General features: G+C 58.3%; 1 protein-coding gene across 1 annotated transcript; it reads left to right on the top strand.

The window, feature by feature from the left end:
• Positions 1-173: 173 nt before the first annotated feature.
• On the top strand, positions 174-18,928 carry C4H8orf74 (chromosome 4 C8orf74 homolog). Its single transcript, XM_076852261.2, has 4 exons — positions 174-221; positions 1,313-1,505; positions 16,196-16,617; positions 18,692-18,928. Exons 1-4 carry the CDS (start codon positions 174-176, stop codon positions 18,926-18,928), a joined length of 900 nt encoding a protein of 299 aa, XP_076708376.2.
• Positions 18,929-19,339: the final 411 nt, after the last annotated feature.

Genomic DNA, 19,339 nt, shown 5'->3' with positions numbered 1-19,339 from the left:
GGCAGAGGTCCCCGCTCAGGCACAGGCGGACCCAGAGCATAGCAGAGAGGAGGAGCCAGAGGAAGCCACCCAGGAGCCCGGGCGCCTCATGACCCAACAAAGCTGCACCCCACCCGCCCCGGGTTCCAGACTCGGCAGTGCCGGCCTGTCTCTTGGCAACTGGATTCAGGGCCATGGCACTCCTAACACCCCAGGGAGTGAAAGAAGTCTTCCAATTCCAGGTGACGAAAGAGAACGCGGGCCTTTTGAGAGAAAGTTTGCCCCACGGGTCCAGAAATGGGGCATGTGCCAGGGGTCACTCCAGAGCGGTGTCTCTTCAGGGGACACCCTGGGCATCCACCTGTCTCTCACACCACCTGTGATGGGTGCGGCCACATTCCAGGCTTGCCTACCCCTGCTGGTGGCCAGTGTTGGGGCCTGCAGGGACAGCCCCTGGTGTGGCAGAGCCCGCTGGAGAGAATGGGGGACTGCTCCTGCCTCCCCAGGAGCCTCGGCACCCTGGGGGCTCTCTGCAGTTGTGCCCACAGTGTGGGCAGCAGGGCCTGTGCTGACTTGAGGGAGAAGCGCAGCTGGACCGCCTGGGTCAGGTAGAGGAGAAGAGGTTCTGGGACTGAGGACAGGGACCGGGCTCCCTGTGCCATCAGAGCAGTCATGGTCCCCAGGGTCCTCCCAGCCAGAGCGTCCTTGCCCCAGGAGACTGACACCCCCTTGGCATGGTGGGTGTCCCCAGCGTCCCCTCAGGGGGGAGGAGACCATCACCCCATACCTTTTCCCACCCTGCCCCCTTAAGAGGCATTTGCATCTCCTACATGTGTTGGTGACCTATAAGAACCTTCCGGAAGGGCTGAAGAACTCTCAAGCAGTGGGGTCTCACTGCATCAGTCTTTCCCTCCCGCTCTGCCAGAGTGCCCGAGTTCCATGGCTGAGCTTCATTCCTTCCGTGGAACATCGCCCGCCAGACGCCCTGTCTGTCTGTCAGTCATCTGCACATTAGCAGGAATTCCGTGATTCCATCCACAGGGAAACCCGTTGAAAGTAGTCTTGGGGGAAAATCAAGTTGTTTTAGGGAAGAGGGATAAGGCCGTGATTCAGAGCTTGAGACCCACTGAAGGCCCGCAAACCTGGGCCTGCGGTGGCTGCCGTCAAGTCTCAGAGAAGTGAGTTCAAACAAAAGAACAAGTCCCCAGAGAGGAGAAAGAAAGCGGAATTCTCCCGGGAAACCCACCCTCCCTGTCCCCGGGGACCGGAGGGCCTGGGGGTGGGCCTCCACGTATCCAGCCGCGGCCTCTCACTCCTGCGCCGTGTCCTGCAGAAACCTAAAGGTCGGGAGCACCTGCGGAGACTCCTGAACTGGGAAGCGTTTGACGAGTTGAGGGACGCGCGCAGGAGCATCCTGCTGGACACCATCTATGACAGCGTCATCTTCGCGGTGGGCAAAGGCTTCCCGTGGGTGGAGGTGGTGCAGGTGGTCAAGTTCACGGAAGAGCTACTCAAGGAAACCAAAGGTACGGACACCAGGCTGGGGGCGCCCGTGAGCCCCAGGTCGCCGCCCCGGGAGTCGGGGGAAGCCAGCCCCTTCCTCCCACTAGAAGTGGCTCCTCTCATGCTGCCCAGGCCTCCCCAGGGCTGGAGGCTCCTAGGTGTCTGCCCAGCTGTGAAGCTCCAGGCCCTCGGGCCAGGCCCGCGCCAGCTGGGGTTTGGGTCTGTGGCGGTTCACTTTTGCTTCAATGGGTCACGTGTCACCCCTGCTTGCAGCCCCTCGTGGACTTCCCGCGGTGCCCCGGAGGACAGCGAGCCCCCTGGGATCAGGCTGGCTGGCTGAATGTGGGGGGGCTCCCTTCAGGTCTGAGCTTGCTGGCCTGACATGGAGCGGTCAGGTACATCTGGGGTGCGTCTCGGCCACCCCTGCCCTGTGCACGGCTGTCATGGGGAAGGAGCCCGAGAGCCCGTGGTCACACCCGTCCACCTCTTGGGCTCTGAAAGGCAGACTCATTTATGGAGCAAATACCACGTTCAGAATGGCCCTCTGTGCTGCCCTCGCCGCAGTTAACTTGGGCCAAGAATCTCCCGAAGGGTCCGACTGCAGGGGGAAGGCAGTGAGAGGTGGGGTATTTCTAAGAACCCCCTCTTGACATCCTTACCGGTGGCCAGATGGAAAAGGCCAGAAGACACTTCCCTGCTGAAGTGGACCCAGCAATGTCAGTGAGAGGCCACACAAGGGCCGGGTGTCCCGGTGGGACAGCAGTGAGGAGCCACCTCCTTGTGCATTGTGGCCACCAAGGGCCCAGCACCTGCATCTCCCTGAGGAGCCACATTGAGAGCGTGGCCCCAGGTCTTCCCAGTAAGCCTCTGACAGCCCCAGGCCACCGAGGCCCGGCCTGAGAGCGGCTGAGGAGACCGGGCCCAAGGCGCCTGGGGCCCTGCTCAGGCTGGGGACCTGCTGTGCTAGAGCTCCCCTTCTGTCCTGATGGTCAGGTTGGGTGTGTCCTTGCTTTAGGAGGCCTCAAGTGGGGACCCTGGGGTGGGTGGGCTTCGTGTGGCCTACGTATCCCAAGTCGCCTGGGAAAGAATGTCTTTCTGGTATTTTTGTAACTTTTTTATGTTTAATTTCTTTTATCTTGAAATCATCTCCCAAGAACGTAAAATGGAATTTTGACCATGTAGGGGACGTTGGAAGGTCCTCTTTGGGCTTTCTGGGCATGACCAGCGGCGGCCACGGACCCAGACCACATGACGCCCCTCTCCCTGTCTTCCCCATACGGTGACTCTGTCCCTGACGATGCCACCGTCCCTCACACAGGGTGCCCTGCATGGGATGCACACGGCCCCCGTCCGGATGCAGCCTCAGCTCACTGTCGGGTCCCAGCACCTACCCCAGTGTCCTCCCCTGAGCTCACCACCTCTCACCATCCCACCAGGCACCACGTCCTCCTCCGTCTCTTGGTGGCCACCGCGTCAAGTCTGAATTCTGCAGCCCACTCACCAAACCGCAGGGTGAATTTTCAGACACACGGTCCACCAGGTCCCTTTGGAAGCTGCTCGGGGCTCCCACCGCCGTCAGGCAGGCGAGGATCAGCCTCTTGCTCTGCTCACCACACGTCCCTCTCCACCCAAGGCAGAGCTGCACTAGCCCACACCTTCAGAGAGTGTCTCCTGGCCGACACCTGCTGCTCCTGGTGCGGAGGCTGTCTGGGTGGCAATCTCCTCAGCAGCATGTGCACAGAGACTCTCAGAACACAAACGACTGAACCCCCAGAGGCAGAGGATAGATTCCAGCTGTTGCCTCCATCACCTCTGAAAATTCTCTCCCTGGCCCTGGCAGAGATTTCTCCACAGTCAATGCCAGTCTCAGGAAGAGCTCTGAATGTTTCTGGAGTCCTAATTCTATCATTTCCTAGCTGTGTGACCTTGACAATTGCCTCAACCTCTCTGTGCTTCAGATCATGCATCTATAAAATGAGGATGGCTGTGGGATTGTTGTGTTTGTTTCTATAAAGCACTTGGAAGAGTGACTGGAGTGTTGGGCGGGGTTTGGGCCACACTCCCAAATGGTGAAGTTCTGAAAAATAAAAATCCTCAAAGTCTAAAATTCTGAAGAAAAAATTCTGGAAAAAATAATTTAAAAATATTTATCGAAAAGCCTTTTTTTTTTTTTTTTTCTTTAACAAGGAAATTTGTTGGAGAGACATGTAGACCTGAAAGATCTGGGTGTTGTGGCACACGCCTGTGACCTCAGAGGCACAGAAGGCTGAGCCTGGAGGATTGAGGGTTTGAGGCCAGCCTTAGCAACTTAAGATTCTGTCTCCTCACCAAAACAAAATGACATAACACTTCACAGACCACTTTACAAAAGAAAATAGACAACGTTTTCGAGGTATAACCCCTCAGGCGTACACGTGACAGTAGCACAGGTCTAACAGCTACCAGCCAGTGAACCAAATCCATGAAGAAACAGTGCAAAGTAAAACGCTGGGAGATGCGCTGTGATGGCGAGCACCAGCGCACACCTGTGGTCGTGTGAAGCACCTGGGCAGACTGCCACAGCGGATCACTCAAGAACCACGTCAGGTCACACCTCATGTCCAGTTTCCCGGAAAGCCAAGACCCTGAGACATTTCATCCTTCACAGAAGCCAGTGTATAAACGTGACACCTCACAAAAAGGAAAAAAAGACATTTTTATTAAGGAAATCTCAACATTTTCAAATGACCCAATGCACACACAAAGTCCACGTTGAATGACACACTTTCAAGGAGTAGAATTTGTAAAAAAACAAAACACCTGCCTGTGATGAATCAGGACTCTCTAAAAGCCTTTGCACGTTTATACCTGCATTGGAAATGATGCAAAGATGAAATGAATAGCATAGAAAACGGTAAAAGTCACCAACACTGACAAACTAAAACAGTGGAGAAAAGAACTGTTTCAAAGAAGAATGCAAATTTTAAAAGGTCAAAGGCTACGAAAGGCAAAGAGCAGGATGATGATGTTCACGATCATCGACCAGATTTCAAAGTCTCCCATCAGAACCCACAGCGGTTTTTTTTCTTTTTTTTGGGACATGGCTCCCTTTGAAGAATACGCTCACATGTGCTTCCTACTTGGTGCCACCCTTGGTGAAATTCTCCTGTGACCCCACATCCGCCCGCGTGGGCCTCCCTGGGAAACCGTCCCCCGGTCTGGGCTGTGGCCTGGTGTTCTTGGGGAGTGTGGAACTCGCTCCTCTTGCACTCGCACACAGACCCCAAATACGGCACCCACGTTTTGAAGACCAAACAGGGACGCTGGTGCCTGTCCTCTCATCCTCCTCGTACATAATTATTTTCAAACGCGTCAGTAGCGTCACTGGCTGCTTCGGGCAAACGCAGCTTTAGTTCATTCAAAGCTCCCAGAGTCCCATCAGCTGAAGGAAAGCCAACGCAGACAAAGGACGCATTTGTAAACTCAAGCTCTTATTGTTGTTATATCCACTCATCTGAATTTTCTGCCAAATGCTCTGGGCTGAACGGGAAAACTAACTTTATTGTAACACCTTGAGATGTGCCTTTAGAAGCCTTGATCACACCTAATTCCAGATGTCGTCACGGTGTGGGGATTCCACTGAAATCCTTCTCTTCTGCCAAGTCTACCAAATCTCCAGATAAGCATTTTTAAAGTTGTGATACATGATCCTGCAAATAAGTTCTAGAATTCGGGGATCTAACAGGAGCATGAATTTTGTATTAGATTTTAAAAAATGAGATTGGTTTTGAAAGTGCCATCTATTTGCCAAAGTCAAACGTGCTAGTTTTTGTTGTCTTGAGACAGGTTCTCACTCTGGTGGCCAGGCGGGCCCTGAGCTGCTGGTCTCAAGGGATGCTCCTGCACCCAAAGTCTGTTTTAGGCTGTTAGTAGTAAATAGAAGTCTGTCTCTGTCCACAAGCAAATTCCCAAGCGAGAACAGTCCAGCCTCTAATGCGTTTTGTAGCACTGGGGAGGAGCTGTCACGCACATCCTTGCTTTAGAAGGTCACCAAGACCCTTGATGTCTGCCTTCTCTGACAAAGGCCAGTTTTTGGTGCTACGCGTGAGGAGCAGCAGCAGCAGGACGCAACTGAGTAATTTAGCGACTACTCTGCCTGCAATCCAGAACGCGGATCCCCTCCCAACCTCCAGCTTTCCCGCCCTGGTACAGAGCCTTATTTTCTTCCTGCATGAGAATTGCAGCTGGGGATTGGGGCCTTCAGGATTCCAACTTTCAGGACTGCACCCAGAGCCGTCTCAGGCCCTCTTCATCGTGACTCTTGGTTCAGCCTCCTGGTTCAGTGGCTCCCTGCAGCCATGGCCAGGCCCCCCAGGACCCTCCCCATGCCCACGATGTCTCGCAGTGCTCAGGGCGCCCTTGGCTTGCGTCCACGTCGGCCCTCCTGCGCTGCCTCGCCCACCCTCGCGAGCTTGTTCACCCACGTCCTGCGCACTCAATTCAGACTCAACTCCCCAGAGTCCTCCACCTGGACCTCAAGGAAGGCTGGACCCAGAGAGACTTGAATCCCCCCCAGGGGAGGGGCTACACCTGTTCGTTTTTGTCCCCTCTGTCCTCAAAGCCAGACAAGGCACATGGCGTCCACTAGGCGCTGAATGGAAACAGGGGTTAACTAAGGAAGGAATGGGAGGACCTCGACGCCCGCAGGGACAGAGGTGCCCGGGGAAGGGGAGGCCAGGCCGCCCGCCCTGTACGGGTTGCTCCAGGGAGATGTGTGCTCAGTGGAGTTAGAGGCAGCAGAGCAGAGCAACGAGGCACCAGACCTGCAGCCAGAAGGTCTGGGTTCAAATCCCACCTCCTCACCTGCTCCTGCTAACCCGGGGAACACTGGGTACCTCTCTGTGCCCCTGTCTCCTCCTCTGTGAAGTGAGATGGGAACAGCTCCAGCCCAGAGGGCAGGGGGCAGTGGGCAGGATTAAGCAGGACAGGACATGTGGAGTCTGCAGCAGGTGACTGGCACGCAGGAAGCGCTCACTCACTGTTAGCTACCACTGCTCCCCAGTCCAGAGGTGGGATGGACCACGGCAGTGTGTGGTCCAGGACAAGGAGCACCACTGCCGACCAGTGCTGCCATTCCTTGTCTTCCCTTCCTCTGCAGATGGGGTCGGGTATGGGCCAGCAGAATGGAGGCCCAGGCTACCGCAGGGCTGGCTCTAACCCAGCTGCTCCACACAGGGGCACGCACGCAAGGAGGCCTTGCTGCCCCCCAGCATGAGAGGAGGGACCTGTCCACGGCCGTTGATAGGGGACCTGGCATTGAGGGGCAGGAGCTGCTCACACAGCGGCAGATCAGGCTTCCCGTCTGCCTCCCTCCCTGCGCTCCCAGGCACATCCACCTATCACAGGTGTGGACGCAGACCGCGTCCCCCGGGTCCCCGCTCTAAGGCGATTCTGCTCTGGCTGTCATCCACACTGGCTGGGCTCCTCTTGGCAGGAGGCTTCTCCAGGGCCACTTTGTTGTGGCTCATCTGGGGCTGAGGATGGCTGAGCTCTGTTTGCGTACCAGATAAGGAGGTTGGCAGACAGCATTTAAGGAGGGTCATGTTTGCACAACAATGATTCAGACTCTGCCAGGACAGCTGCCAGTTCCGCTTATCGCGCTGCCTGATCGGGCCCCAGCGGAGGGAGGGAGAGAGCGGCCCTTTATTCAAAAGCATAAGCTGATTCCACCCTGGCAAAGGGCTCAGCTCCAGGCCAGAGAGACAGACGTCTACACTTGGCACCTCTTGCCAGTCTCTGGGAAGCCCTGGACAGATCACACCCAGCTGTCCCTCGGGGCCGGGAGTGAAGTCACCAGCCATGGCACAGAGGTGCAGGATTCTTCCAGCATGGGACATCCTGGGGGAGGAACCCCAGGAAGAGGGCAGAGTTTGCACGCTTCCCGAGACCTGGGAGGTTTCAGGGGAGGGAGACTCAGGGTGCTCAGGAGGGACGACAGCTGTCCTCACTCAGTGGAGGGGTGGGGCCCCTGCCCACCTGCTCACCTGCAGGGCCTTGCCCAGTCGACCACCTCCACCACTTTGGGCACAGGCCTCTCTGGGTCCCTGCAGACACCTGGAGTAGGAAGGCCCCTTGCCTGCTGGCCTGGCGGGCAGATCCTGGGGCCAGGAGGACCAGTTGGTGGAGGTACAGGGAGGGTGGCCAAGTGTGTCATGGCCCTGGCATCTGCAGTTCCACCCACAGCCACTCCTGATTCTTCAGGAAATGTCACCCAGGCCACCACTGGATGAGAAGGTAGCCACCTGCCTGTCCCCAACAGCTGGGGTCTGGAGGAGGAACGACCCCCAACTCCCCCATGAGATTCTTCTTCTGGGACACGGATGGTTTGTACCTTAGGTCTACGCTGCAAGCCCCCAAGCACCCTTCCCCATGTCAGGAGCCCCCGGCATCAGGAGCAGCAGAGCCGAGAGCAGGGGCCACCGCCCGCGACAGACCCTCCCTCCAGCAGGAGCAGGACCAGCTCAGCAGAGGCCCTCAGGGGTCTTTGGAGGCAACTTCTTTGTTGGAATCTCTACAAAGGCCACTGGCTGGGTCTTAGAGCATTTCTCGCGACAAATGGACAACTATCATTTCCGATACCCCCAAGCCCCTTTGTCTGCTCAGGCCACCAACACGAAATCCCACAGACCAGGTGATTCAACAGAGGACATCTGTGTCCACATGGCTCTGGAGGCGCAGTCCAAGATGAAGGCCTCGGCCGGCCTGGCTCCTCCGGAACCCCTCGGCTTGGCTGGTGAATGGTGTCTCCCCCGAGCCCTCACCTGGCCCTCCTTCTGCGGGTGTCTGTGTCCTAATCTCCTCCCCTTATGAGGACACCAGTGATATGGGATGAAGGCCACCCACATGACCTCTTTTGACCTTAATCCTCTCTTTGGACACCATCTCCAAATGCAGTCACCCTGAGGTCCTGGGGTTGGGACTTTAGCACATAAATTGAGTGGGGCACAACTCACAGAGTGAGGTCACAGCTCACCAGGTGGCACTGTCATAAGGAGGCCAGAAATCAAGACCATGCCATGGAGACCTTCCCCGACATCCCCTGGTGGGGCTATCCACACTCCTGGGGTGGCCCAGCGAGATGTGGCCACTTACCACAGCCTGGCATCAGGGGAGATGTTTTAAGGGGAGACACTGAGGCCCAGGAGGTTAAGAGGCTCGCTGTGCCCAGGTCTGTCTGACAGCAGAGGACACCCCCTGGCTGGCAACTGTCCATCTTGACGGGGGCCTGGTCAAGGGGCCATGAGTCCTGAAAAGCAGGAAGCCCAGGAGGAGCCCCTGCGTGAGAGGCATGAGGTGCCAGGCGTAGGAGAAAGAGGGACCAGGGAGACACCTGGGTGTTGGTGCCTCGGTCACCTGGAGTTCCCACCGGGTGGGGCGGGACAGGTCCCGGCTCCTGACAGGAAGGCCCTGACGGGTGACTGTCCAGGCCAGCTGAGAGGCTGAGCTGCACCCTGTGCGAAACACGCCCCCGTGTGTGGGCAGATGCGCAGGGACCCTCAACACCGGACCTCTGGCTCTTTGGTGTGACCTCTCGCTTCTCATTCCTTCCTTGGCCTGCTGGACACACGGTCAGCCTCAGGGACTCCCGTCAGAGGGGATTGGGGATTGTGTGGGGCAGCTGGCTCTCTCAGTGCCAGGGCCTGCTTCAGTGGGGTTACCTGGTGCTTCTAGTGGAGGGGACCAAGAGGTTCCACGGTCCCCGTTCCCCATCCAGCTGCACATTCAGGAATTCTGTCTCCAGCTCTGGGACCCACAGCTGCCAGCTCTGATCTCACTCCTCAGGAGACGAGTGGCTCTGGCTTCTCAAACGTTCCTCCTACTATTGAACCAAAGCTGGTCTCTTTGGACTTCTGCCTGATGGCCCTGTCCTGCCACCACTCACTCCAGCAGTCATTCCAGACTGAGTCGCTCGGAAGTCACCCCCTCCCCAAAAAAAGGCTGACCAGAAAGACAACCTCCTCCTCTCCCCTGCAGCCCCACAACAGGGGCCCAGCCAACTCCCAGCCATCCTTCCCCTGATGTCACTGTGTCCAGGGAACAAAGAGCTTCCCTGGCACCACGCTGGCCCACACTCCACTTCCCATATGGTCAACAGAGCCACCAGGTGACCACCTAGATGGAGGCCGCCCCGTCTCCAGGACTCACGGCCCCAAGGTCAGGCCTTGCCCCTGAGAGCCTGGTGGATTCCAGATTACCTCCCAGGGTAGGGGACACCAGCGGAGGCCTAGGGAAGAGAGGACAAGGACAAGGTTATTTATTGCGGGCCTACTGTGTGTGGAGCACTGTAGAGCACTGGACGCATAGGCTGTCACCCAGCTCCGCCAGGCACGTAGTCCACTGCTTCCACTGGACAGATCAGAACGCCCTCCCCAGAGGGCAGAGCCCTGCTGGTGGTCAGGTGGCCGAGGCCAGAGGAGACCAGCACCCTGTGAATTCCCAGCGTCAGCCTGTCACCAGGCTCACCGTCCTGCCTTGTTCAGGGCCAGGCTCTGAGTCCCCGCCCCTCACCAGTGCTTCGTGTGACCGTGAATGGTGACGGAGAACAGTGTGGGGTTGCCTGCCCACACACGGGGGCGTGACCAGACCAGAGCAGCATGCCCAGTCCCAGGGCAGCTGGTGAGGTTTGTGCCGGTCACCAAGGTACTCCTTGATCCAGCAGGCTGCCTGGAGACATCAGGAGGGGCGTTGCTGGTCCTCCCCCAGAGGGATATCAGACTGCACCAGGTGACCCACTCCCTCTCCCTGCAGCTCCACCAGGAGCTTTGCACCAGCCCCAGAAAACAGGGGCTCCTGAGGAGACTGCTAGTTCTGCAGCAGGAGGTGGGGGACCTCCCAGGACCTGAAGACCGTGGGGCAGGCAGGAGCAATGGGAGTGGTCTCAGCAAAGGTGGAGAGCTCTTGGACTCTCACCTGGAACTTCTGCCTGGTCCCAGGCCAGAGGTCCGAGCACCACAGAGCCAACCCAGGGCAGCCCCAGATCCAGCTCTCCTCCCTCGACTGGACCCCTTCCCCCCAGGGAGACTCCCCACCACCTCCTGAGACATTGCTCACCACCCAGGAGCCCCAGGACCTGGGGGCACTGACAAGAAGTAGAACTGTCCCCTCTCCAAGCTGGAAGAGGCATCAGGGAGGACTCTGCTGGCAGGTCGGGGCTCCTGTGCTGGAGCAAGTCCTGCCTATCTCTGTGCCTCAGTTTCCCCATCTTTGAACAAAGGAGCTGGACCAGCTCAGTATTTCCCACAGTGTGCTCCCTGGTCCCAAGAGACCACTTGTCCTGGGTAGATCTGAGAAGCGCTGTGCTTGCTCAGCCCTTTTGGATGATCCGCTGAGCTCATTATCATACTGGGACTCCATTTAGTTTCCCAGGATCCCGTATTTCTTGGAGACTCTGGCCATGAAACATGCATTTTGATGCAATACCTATTGCAGAATGTCCCCTTGAGTTAGGGGCCCTTCCCACATCCACCTCCTACAAAGAAGCCACTTGGAGTCACATGGTTGGAGTTTGAATTCGGGCTCTGCCACTTACCTGCGGTATGCCCCTGGGCAAATCTCCCGGCCTTTTTGAGCCAATTTCTCGAACAGATGGAAGCGATGATGCCTACCCAGGCCTCGCTGCCCTGGGAGGGGCTGGGGGGCCTGGGAGGCCGGGGCGTGCCTGGCCACGTTGCTATGGGAGCCCCCTGACCCAGAGGACAACACCTGTCTCCTGCCATCGCGGTGCCGCCTCCTGGTCAAGGTCTTCAGCAGCCCCTGCGTGAGAGCAGGGGAGGGAGCCAGAGCAGTCAGGGGCACGAGGACAGGGCTGGACAGAGGTGGCAGGCTTGTGCTTTCCTCTGCTTTGCACACTCCTGCTCTAGCTCTGGGCTCTGGGGTTGGGGCAAAGTTAAGCCAGCCACAGCGGCCTGTGGTTCTTCCCCTTGCAGCCAAGACAGGGCGACCAGACTGGCTCGTCTGACACTGGTGGCACCTGGCTCCTCTCCTATGCCCACCCAGAGGGGGCAGCCCCTCTCCCCATTCCCTCCTCTGGCTAGCCCGGTGGCCCACCCCTGCCCTCCCTGTTGTGCAGCCTCGGAGGCCCCAGAGACCCCCAGTGCATCCTGGTGCCTCTTTGGCCCGATGTGGGAGCGGCTGGCATTGCCATCGCAGCGCCTCCTCCGCGCTCCCCTCCTCATTCCTCTCCTCCTCCACTCCTGCAGCTTCCCTCACAGGTGCTGGCCTCCAGGGGCTTGGGGACAACTTCAGGAAGTTCTCAGCAGCCAATGCAAATGAAGGCCACTCCCTGTTATTGAAGAACAATGTGCAGGCACAGATCTGCTCAGCCAGAGGCTTCTCCCTGAGCCCTAATCCCTCTGCTCTGAGTCACTGGGGTGCAGAGCGCTGGTCTCAGGAGGCAGCTTCGGATGGGAAACGCTGCACTGGCCAGAGCGTGTCTTGGGGCTGCGGTGAGAATCCAGCCAGGGACTGTGCCTGCTTGTGGACTCAGGACAAGTTCCACAGTGGGGTTATTGGACACCCGCAAGGGTGACAAGCCACAGGAACACTTGGCCACATCTGCTACAGCACAAGCACAATGTGCCTTGCACCAGGCTGCGCTCCGTGCATGATCGCTGGGCTGGCCTTGGCACAGAAGGCAGGAACGGCCACTCACTTGGAGGACCAGTGACCCCCACCCATGCGCTGCCAGGCCATTCTGGAACATAAGCAGGGTCGCTTCCGGAAGCTCAGCTCCAAGGAGTCCGGAGAAGTCCAGTGAGCCGCCTGGTGGAGTTCTATTATACTTCTGTGTGGTCCAGCTTTGATGGTCAGAAACGAGGGCCTCGTGCCCATCTGGGATCCCTCTGTTGGCCATTCCTGTACCCTGCCATAGAGCCTCCACCTTCCCACTGGATCCCGCCAGGCCTCTGCCTCTAGCCTCCAGGCTTCTGAGTGGAGCTGCTCACGTGGTGAACTTCTCCACCTTCGCCGGTTCAGCCCAGAGCGAGCTGCGTGCAGATTCCTGACGCGGTGGTTCCCGAGCTCCGGGCAGCCCTGATGCTCATCCTTGGATGTCCGAGGCTTCTGTGGGAAAGTCCAGCTCTTTGGTGTGGCCTAGAGGCTCCTCCCAAGCTCTCTGTCCGAACTGTCAATCCCAAGCCTTTCCATCCCCACCAGTGCCCCAGAACCAGCTCTGCCTCCCGGAAACTGGAGCTCCATGTGGGTGCCCCCACAGCCACGCTGCCCGCCTCTGGCCTTCAGCCGCTGTCCCTGCTGCCCAAGAACCTGGGAGCTCCTCCCATCCAGCAGCCTCCGAGGGGATGACCACATCCATAGTCCACTTGTGCCCCACACCCAGCACATGGGGGGCTCACTGAGTAATTCTTCTAGAATGACGTTCCCCCATGCCTCCAGCCACCTGCAAACGCTGCGGTGGCCACCTGTGAGCTCAGGTTCATTCAGCCAGTCTCTATGTCCAGGAGAGGTGCCAGGTGCCGGGCAAGCTCCTTACCCAGCTGCCACGTGCTCAGGACTCACCTTCCGGCCTAGGGCAGCACACACCAGTGAACTGCAGTGTGAGGCAGTGCCAGGTGCTCTGGAGGGCGGGCCTCTGTGGACAGGGCCAGCCCCCATTGCCCCTCTCTCCTTTACCCACCTCTGCCCACAAAAGAGCTCTGATGTTGCCCATCTGGGCTCCTTTGTCATTGTGTCAGAGACCCCTCCCTGACTATCCAGATAATCTGCTTTTCCTACTGTGCCCTTCCAGCCCCCGTGGCCCTGTGCAGAGCTAGACTATCTGTACGGCTTCTCCCTAGAACTCCAGTGCCTCCCTGGGGCCTGGAAGAAGAGCTCTTGTGCACAGAGGCCCCCAGTCAGTGTGCGTCAGCTGAATGATGGACAGCTTGTCACTGCTCTGCACAGTGCAGTCGCCTCGCTGGCTCACGATGTCCACCAGGCCCCTGTGGCACATGGTCCAGTGCTGGCCCTGGTGATAGTCCCTCCACGGCAGTCCCAAGCCCAAGCTTTCCCCAGAAAGCCCTGGGTGCTTGGGATTGAACCGAGGGCCTAGCATGGGGTAGGCAAGCTCTCTACCACCGAGCCACAACCTGGGCCTCAGGCCTTGTGATTTTCTGCTTTGGTCTCTTGGGCGAGCACCGTGAGGGCAGGGGATGGGCCTTATTTACCAGGGCATTGCCAAGACAGGCTGCAACTGTTTATAGGCTCAGCAACAGTCTGGCAAATCTGGCAAATGAACCTTGGATGGAAGGAAGGGAGGGAGGGGAGGGTGGGTGGCGGGGCTGGGAGAGACTCTTCCCACAGAGCAGGCAAACTCTCCTGCGGTGACTGCTGACTCTGGCAGGCTCCGGGCGGAGCACTTGGGCCATGGCCCCAACTGGTCTTCCAACCGGCCTGCAACATGAATGTGATTGTCCTGCACTTTACATGGGAGCAGGCAAAGGCCCCATGTCACAAGAATGGACAGTGCCCCAATCCTCCAAACCCCGGACCCCGTCCTGAGACGGAGCTCAGCTGGAGTGGGGGCAGTTCTGAGCCTGCAGGTTTGCCCTGAGAGGAGGGAGACCCAGCCCAGGGACCTTCAACGCTGCACCAGGATCACAACACTGCACAGAGGCCTCCTTACGCCATTGTGGGGAGACGCAGCCCAAGTATCCAAGACACCCCCAGCCCATCCCAGTGAGGCCCACAGTGGAGCAGTGCCCGTCCACTAAGACAGTGCCCTGCCCCAGGCCTCTGGGGGAGGAAGATGGATAGCCCCACCCACCCAGCGGCCTCGGGGAGGAGCCAAGTGTGAACAAGAATGGGGCAGAGGACTTTCCAGGAGACCTGGGTGTGGGGCAGCGACCCCTCCTGCAGAGCCGGCTGTGGGCTCCCTGAGGGAGCTGAGGAAGGGCTGTGCAGGCGAGCCAGCCCCCAGCACCCACGCTGGACTGCCATCCTCTAATGGCCCTGGAGCGCCAAAGGCGTTAAAACAGTGACATGATGGTCACCTGGCCGCAGCTCCCACCTTGCAGAGGACACAGTGGGGAGCAGGAAAGCTGTGGCCATGTTCACAGAGGGCTTCAGGGACAGCATCTGTGTGAGAACCACGTCTGCTCACACCCAGGGGCCTGTTCAGCTGCCCCCTGACTCTGCTCTATGAGTGTCACCAGGCCACACACATGCTTTAGCCACCACCCTTTCAAACCCCAGTCACGGGCTGCAGACAACCCGACTTTTGCCTTAAACTCCCAAAGGGCCGTGAGCAGCAGGGAACAGGAGGGGACAGGAGGGGACAGGAGGGGACAAGAGGGGTGCTTCCCTCTCCGGAGCTTGCCAAGGCGCTACCCTCAGAGGTGACGCTTTTCATGGGGTCAGTGAACCTTGCCCCACCGAGAGCCCCGGCCACCAGTGCAGCAGTTGCCTGGGCCTTCGCCACCCCTGCATGCCCCCCTCAGACCAGACCCCTCCAGCACCCTGCCTCCTCCTCAAGAGATCACGAGGAAACACTGTGAGGCTCGGCTATTAAGGCAGGGCCACTGGACAAAACAGGTGAGGACGGGATGGCCACTGGCGGCGGGGAAGACGAGCATGGAAGCCAGGCCAGGCGGTGGCGCACACCTGAGATCCCAGCAGCTCGCGGGGCGAGGCAGAGGATCGCAAGGTCAAAGCCAGTCTCGGCAAGTTAGCGAGGCCCTGAGCAACTCGGCAAGACCCTGAATAAGAATTTAAAAAGGGCTGGAGATAGGGCTCAGTGGTTAGGCGCCCCGGTTCAATCCCCAGTACCAAAAACAAAACAGAAAAGTGTGTGTGAGTGTGTGTGTGTGTGTGTGTGTAAGTGTATGTGTGAGTGTGTGAGTGTGCGTGTGAGTGTGTGTGTGGGTAAGTGTGTGTGAGTGTGAGTGTCTGTGTGAGTGTGTGAGTGTGCGTGTGTGAGTGTGCGTGTGTGCATGTGTGTGTGTGAGTGTGTGAGTGTGTGTGTGTGGGTAAGTGTGTGTGAGTGTGTGAGTGTGCGTGTGTGCATGTGTGTGAGTGTGGGTAAGTGTGTGTGAGTGTGAGTGTGGGGGGGTAAGTGTGTGTGAGTGTGTGAGTGTGCGTGTGTGCATGTGTGAGTGTGAGTGTGAGTGTGTGTGTGGGTAAGTGTGTGTGAGTGTGTGAGTGTGCGTGTGTGCATGTGTGTGAGTGTGGGTAAGTGTGTGTGAGTGTGAGTGTGTGTGGGTAAGTGTGTGTGAGTGTGTGAGTGTGCGTGTGTGCATGTGTGTGTGAGTGTGAGTGTGTGAGTGTGGGGGGGTAAGTGTGTGTGAGTGTGTGAGTGTGCGTGTGTGCATGTGTGTGTGAGTGTGAGTGTGTGAGTGTGGGGGAGTAAGTGTGTGTGAGTGTGTGAGTGTGCGTGTGTGCATGTGTGTGTGAGTGTGAGTGTGTGAGTGTGTGGGGGGGTAAGTGTGTGTGTGAGTGTGTGAGTGTGCGTGTGTGCATGTGTGTGAGTGTGGGTAAGTGTGTGTGAGTGTGAGTGTATGAGTGAGTGTGTGTGGAAGCCAGGGTAAAAGGGAGAGCTGCCTGCTCCACAGCTTTCCAGAGACAGAATCAGAGCCGGACGTGGGCTCTGAGGGCCAACTGCCCAGCCTCAGAGCCCAGGCCAGTGGGCCACCAGTGTGATTTTGCCGGCTCACGCTCTGCCCCTGGCCCTCTGTGCCCACAGGCTGCTCCATCACTGAGGCGGTGGCGATTCTGGGGAACAAGCTCAGGGACTACCAGAGGCAGTTCAGCACCGCCCACCTGCTGGCCCTCTGCGACTACTTCCACAACACCTTCATCCGCCACTACCGACTCTACCAGTACGTCCTGGGCCAGGACCAGGAGGTCAACCTGACGGTCGCCCACCTGGAGGTGTGTGCGCCGCCCCAGCCCCTCCCGCTGGCCGAGGGCACGGACAGGGAGGTGTGGCATCACGAGCAGCAGCTGGCCGAGCTGCGGACGGCCGAGGTGCAGAAGCGCACCAACATGCTGCTCCTGAAGGAGACGCTGAGCCTGGAGCAGGCGCACATGCTGCAGAAGGCCTTCGGGGGCCAAGTGGTGCCCGCGGGGGCGCCCGCAGAGCCGCACCAGACCCTGAGGAGAGAGGTGAGGCTCCCGCTGCCGGCCGCTCACTTCCCACGGGGACACAGGCTGGGTTCTGACACGGCCTCGTCTTCCGCACGGAAGCACGTAGGAACCCGGTGTGTCCCTCAGGCCGTGCCTGCAGGTGCCATGACACCTCCCTGCAGGGCAGACACTGTGTCCCCATTTTGATGGTGAGACAAATGAGGCTCAGAGAACTTACTCTGCCCAAAGCCACCAAGCTAACCTGGGTAGAGGTTACAGTGGGCCTAGGGTCCGGCTGACCCTAAGTCCACGTTCTGTCACGCTGTCATCGTGGATCTTCGGCTCTGAGCCACTGCAGATTTTCCTAATGCCCTCGTCCACGGAGGCCCAGGGACAATGGAGGAAAGAGCATGGAGACCGCTCAGGGAGGGGGTTTGGATGAGGCCAGGCAGGACCAGAAGGGTCTGGTGGTGGATGTGAGACACAGCTGCCCTGCCCATGGGTACAAAGACCCCAGGCCCCCGTGGCCAGCGCCTCCCCAACCTCTCGTATCATGGTGACCAGCCTGAGGGAGTTGAGGCCAGCTCTAGCTCTACACAGGCACTGGCACTGTCTTGGTCACCTGGTCTTTGAACACAGGGACGAGTGTGTGCTCGAGTGTAGGTGTGTGCCTGTGTTGTGGGCACGGGGGGCGGGGGGGGGGGGTCAGGGGAAAGGGCTGTGTGTCCCCAAGGAGTTTCGTAGTCTGTCAGTTGGTTTTGGTTTCTGAATTGTCACCTGATGAGGAAAGAATTCCTTTAAAATTCAAAAACATATTTGGAAAATCTCTAAAGAAAAATTAATACAACAGAATGGATGGTACGCACCCAAGGCTAGGTCTCCAGAAACACAGCACATCCAGGTGCCATGTAACCTCAGTGCATTAAGGTATCCCACAGGAAGCAGGCACAGTGGTGCCACCGTGATCCCAGCAACCCAGGGGGCTGAGGCAGGAGGATCGCAAGTTCAAGGCCAGCCTGGGCAATTTAGGGAGACCATGTCTCAAAGTAAGAATAAGGGCTGGGGCTAGAGCTCCATGCAGAGTAGCGCAGTCCCCAGTACCACACACACACACACGCACACACACACACACACGCACAGGCATCCAGTGGGGACTGAGTAGAACCCAGGCACCAGCCTGTCTGCAGTCCTCTTCAGGGGACCTCGCTGCAGATTATGTGAGGTCCCCCACTCCTGCTCTCTCTCCACACTCGACAGCCCCTCCTGCCCACTCTCCCTGCCCTGTCTGGCTCATGAGCCGAGGCCCCTCCACGTGTGCCCTGGCAGTTGGCCTGAGCTGGCAGCCCTAAGCTCCACAGAAAGAGCATGGGGCATCAGCTTGTAGCCTATGTCCCCAGGACCCACGGGAAGAACAGTATTCTCATTTTAGGAGACGGGGACAGATATTTTGAGGCTAATGCAAAATTCTGCATGGGTTTTGCTTGTTTGTTTTTTTGGGTGCTGGGGATGAACTCAGGGGCACTCGACCACAGCCCTATTTTGTATTTTATTTAGAGACAGGGTCTCACTGAGCTGCTTAGCATCTCACTTTTGCTGAGGCTGCTTTGAACTCACAGTCCTCCTCCCTCGGCCCCAAGCCGCTGGGTGTGCATGGGTTTTTAAGCTAAAATACAGACCTCAGATGTATCGAGGAATATTCCAGTACGTCCCCCGCACCCCTGGATGGGCATTACCTCTCCTTTGTTGGCTGGCTTCTCAGGCAGGAACTGGAGCAAAGAGTTACATGTCCCTGTCTCCAGGATGCTGTGGCACCAGGAGTTGACAGAGACGGTTTTCTGGTGACAGGGCAGCTGGTGGCTCAGTTTCCCTTCTTCCCACGGCTGACGGGAGGACACGCCCACCTCCTGGAGTAGTTTCCCTTTCTGTCCAATAGGACTTGGAGATGTGACAATGGGCAGGGAGAGGGGAGCCCAAGAGAGAGCCGGGCCAGTTGACACAGCCGTTCCTGTGGCCTGCAGGGCGGTGTGGGTGGAGAGGACTGTGGAGGTGTACAGCTCAGGGCGGGCTGGGAAGGGCCTCCTGGGAGCCCGGCTCACCAGCCTCTGGCCCCTAGGTTCTGGAGCGCCTGGTCAGCGAGGCCATCCACATCCAGATCGAGTGCCTGCAGGAGCTGCTGCAGTACGAGATCCAGGTCACGTTTGACATCCTGGACCTGCGGCTTCAGAGGAAGACCATGAGTCTCAACGCCCCGCTCCCCTTCCCCCCCCTCCCCGGCAATCCGGGGCGAGAGGACACTCACCAGAAGCCCAACAAAGGGAACAAGGGAAAGAAAGCTAAAGCGAAAAAGTGAAGTCCCCACCCAGGCACCCAGAGGCGACCAGGGAAGGGTTATATGGTGTGCTCAGCACCCAACAGAGCAGAGGCTTCTAGTGATTAAAAGAAAAAAACAAAATGCATCCTGAGTCTGTCTTGGAAACCGTTTTCAGCACCAGAAATCCAGCCCAGCCGTGTGCCCTGGTGACGGGAGAGGGTGCCCGCCTCGGCCCCACACGGCACAGGGCGTCCTCTTGGAAGGGAGTCAGGCACCCAGCGGCTGAATCTGAGCAGAGTGGGCTTGGGCAGTAAGGGTCGGGGAGCCCAACACCAGCCACCAGCCACAGCTGACGGGCGTCTTCTTACCCAGATGTTCACGGAGGGATCAGCTCAGTGGGGTGGATGGGGGGGGGGGGAGCTCGCAGAACCTCACACTTCCAGAAAGCAC

Source organism: Callospermophilus lateralis, chromosome 4, assembly GCF_048772815.1.
Source record: "Callospermophilus lateralis isolate mCalLat2 chromosome 4, mCalLat2.hap1, whole genome shotgun sequence".
Taxonomy (NCBI): domain Eukaryota; kingdom Metazoa; phylum Chordata; class Mammalia; order Rodentia; family Sciuridae; genus Callospermophilus; species Callospermophilus lateralis.
This window is presented reverse-complemented; position numbering and strand designations above follow the sequence as displayed.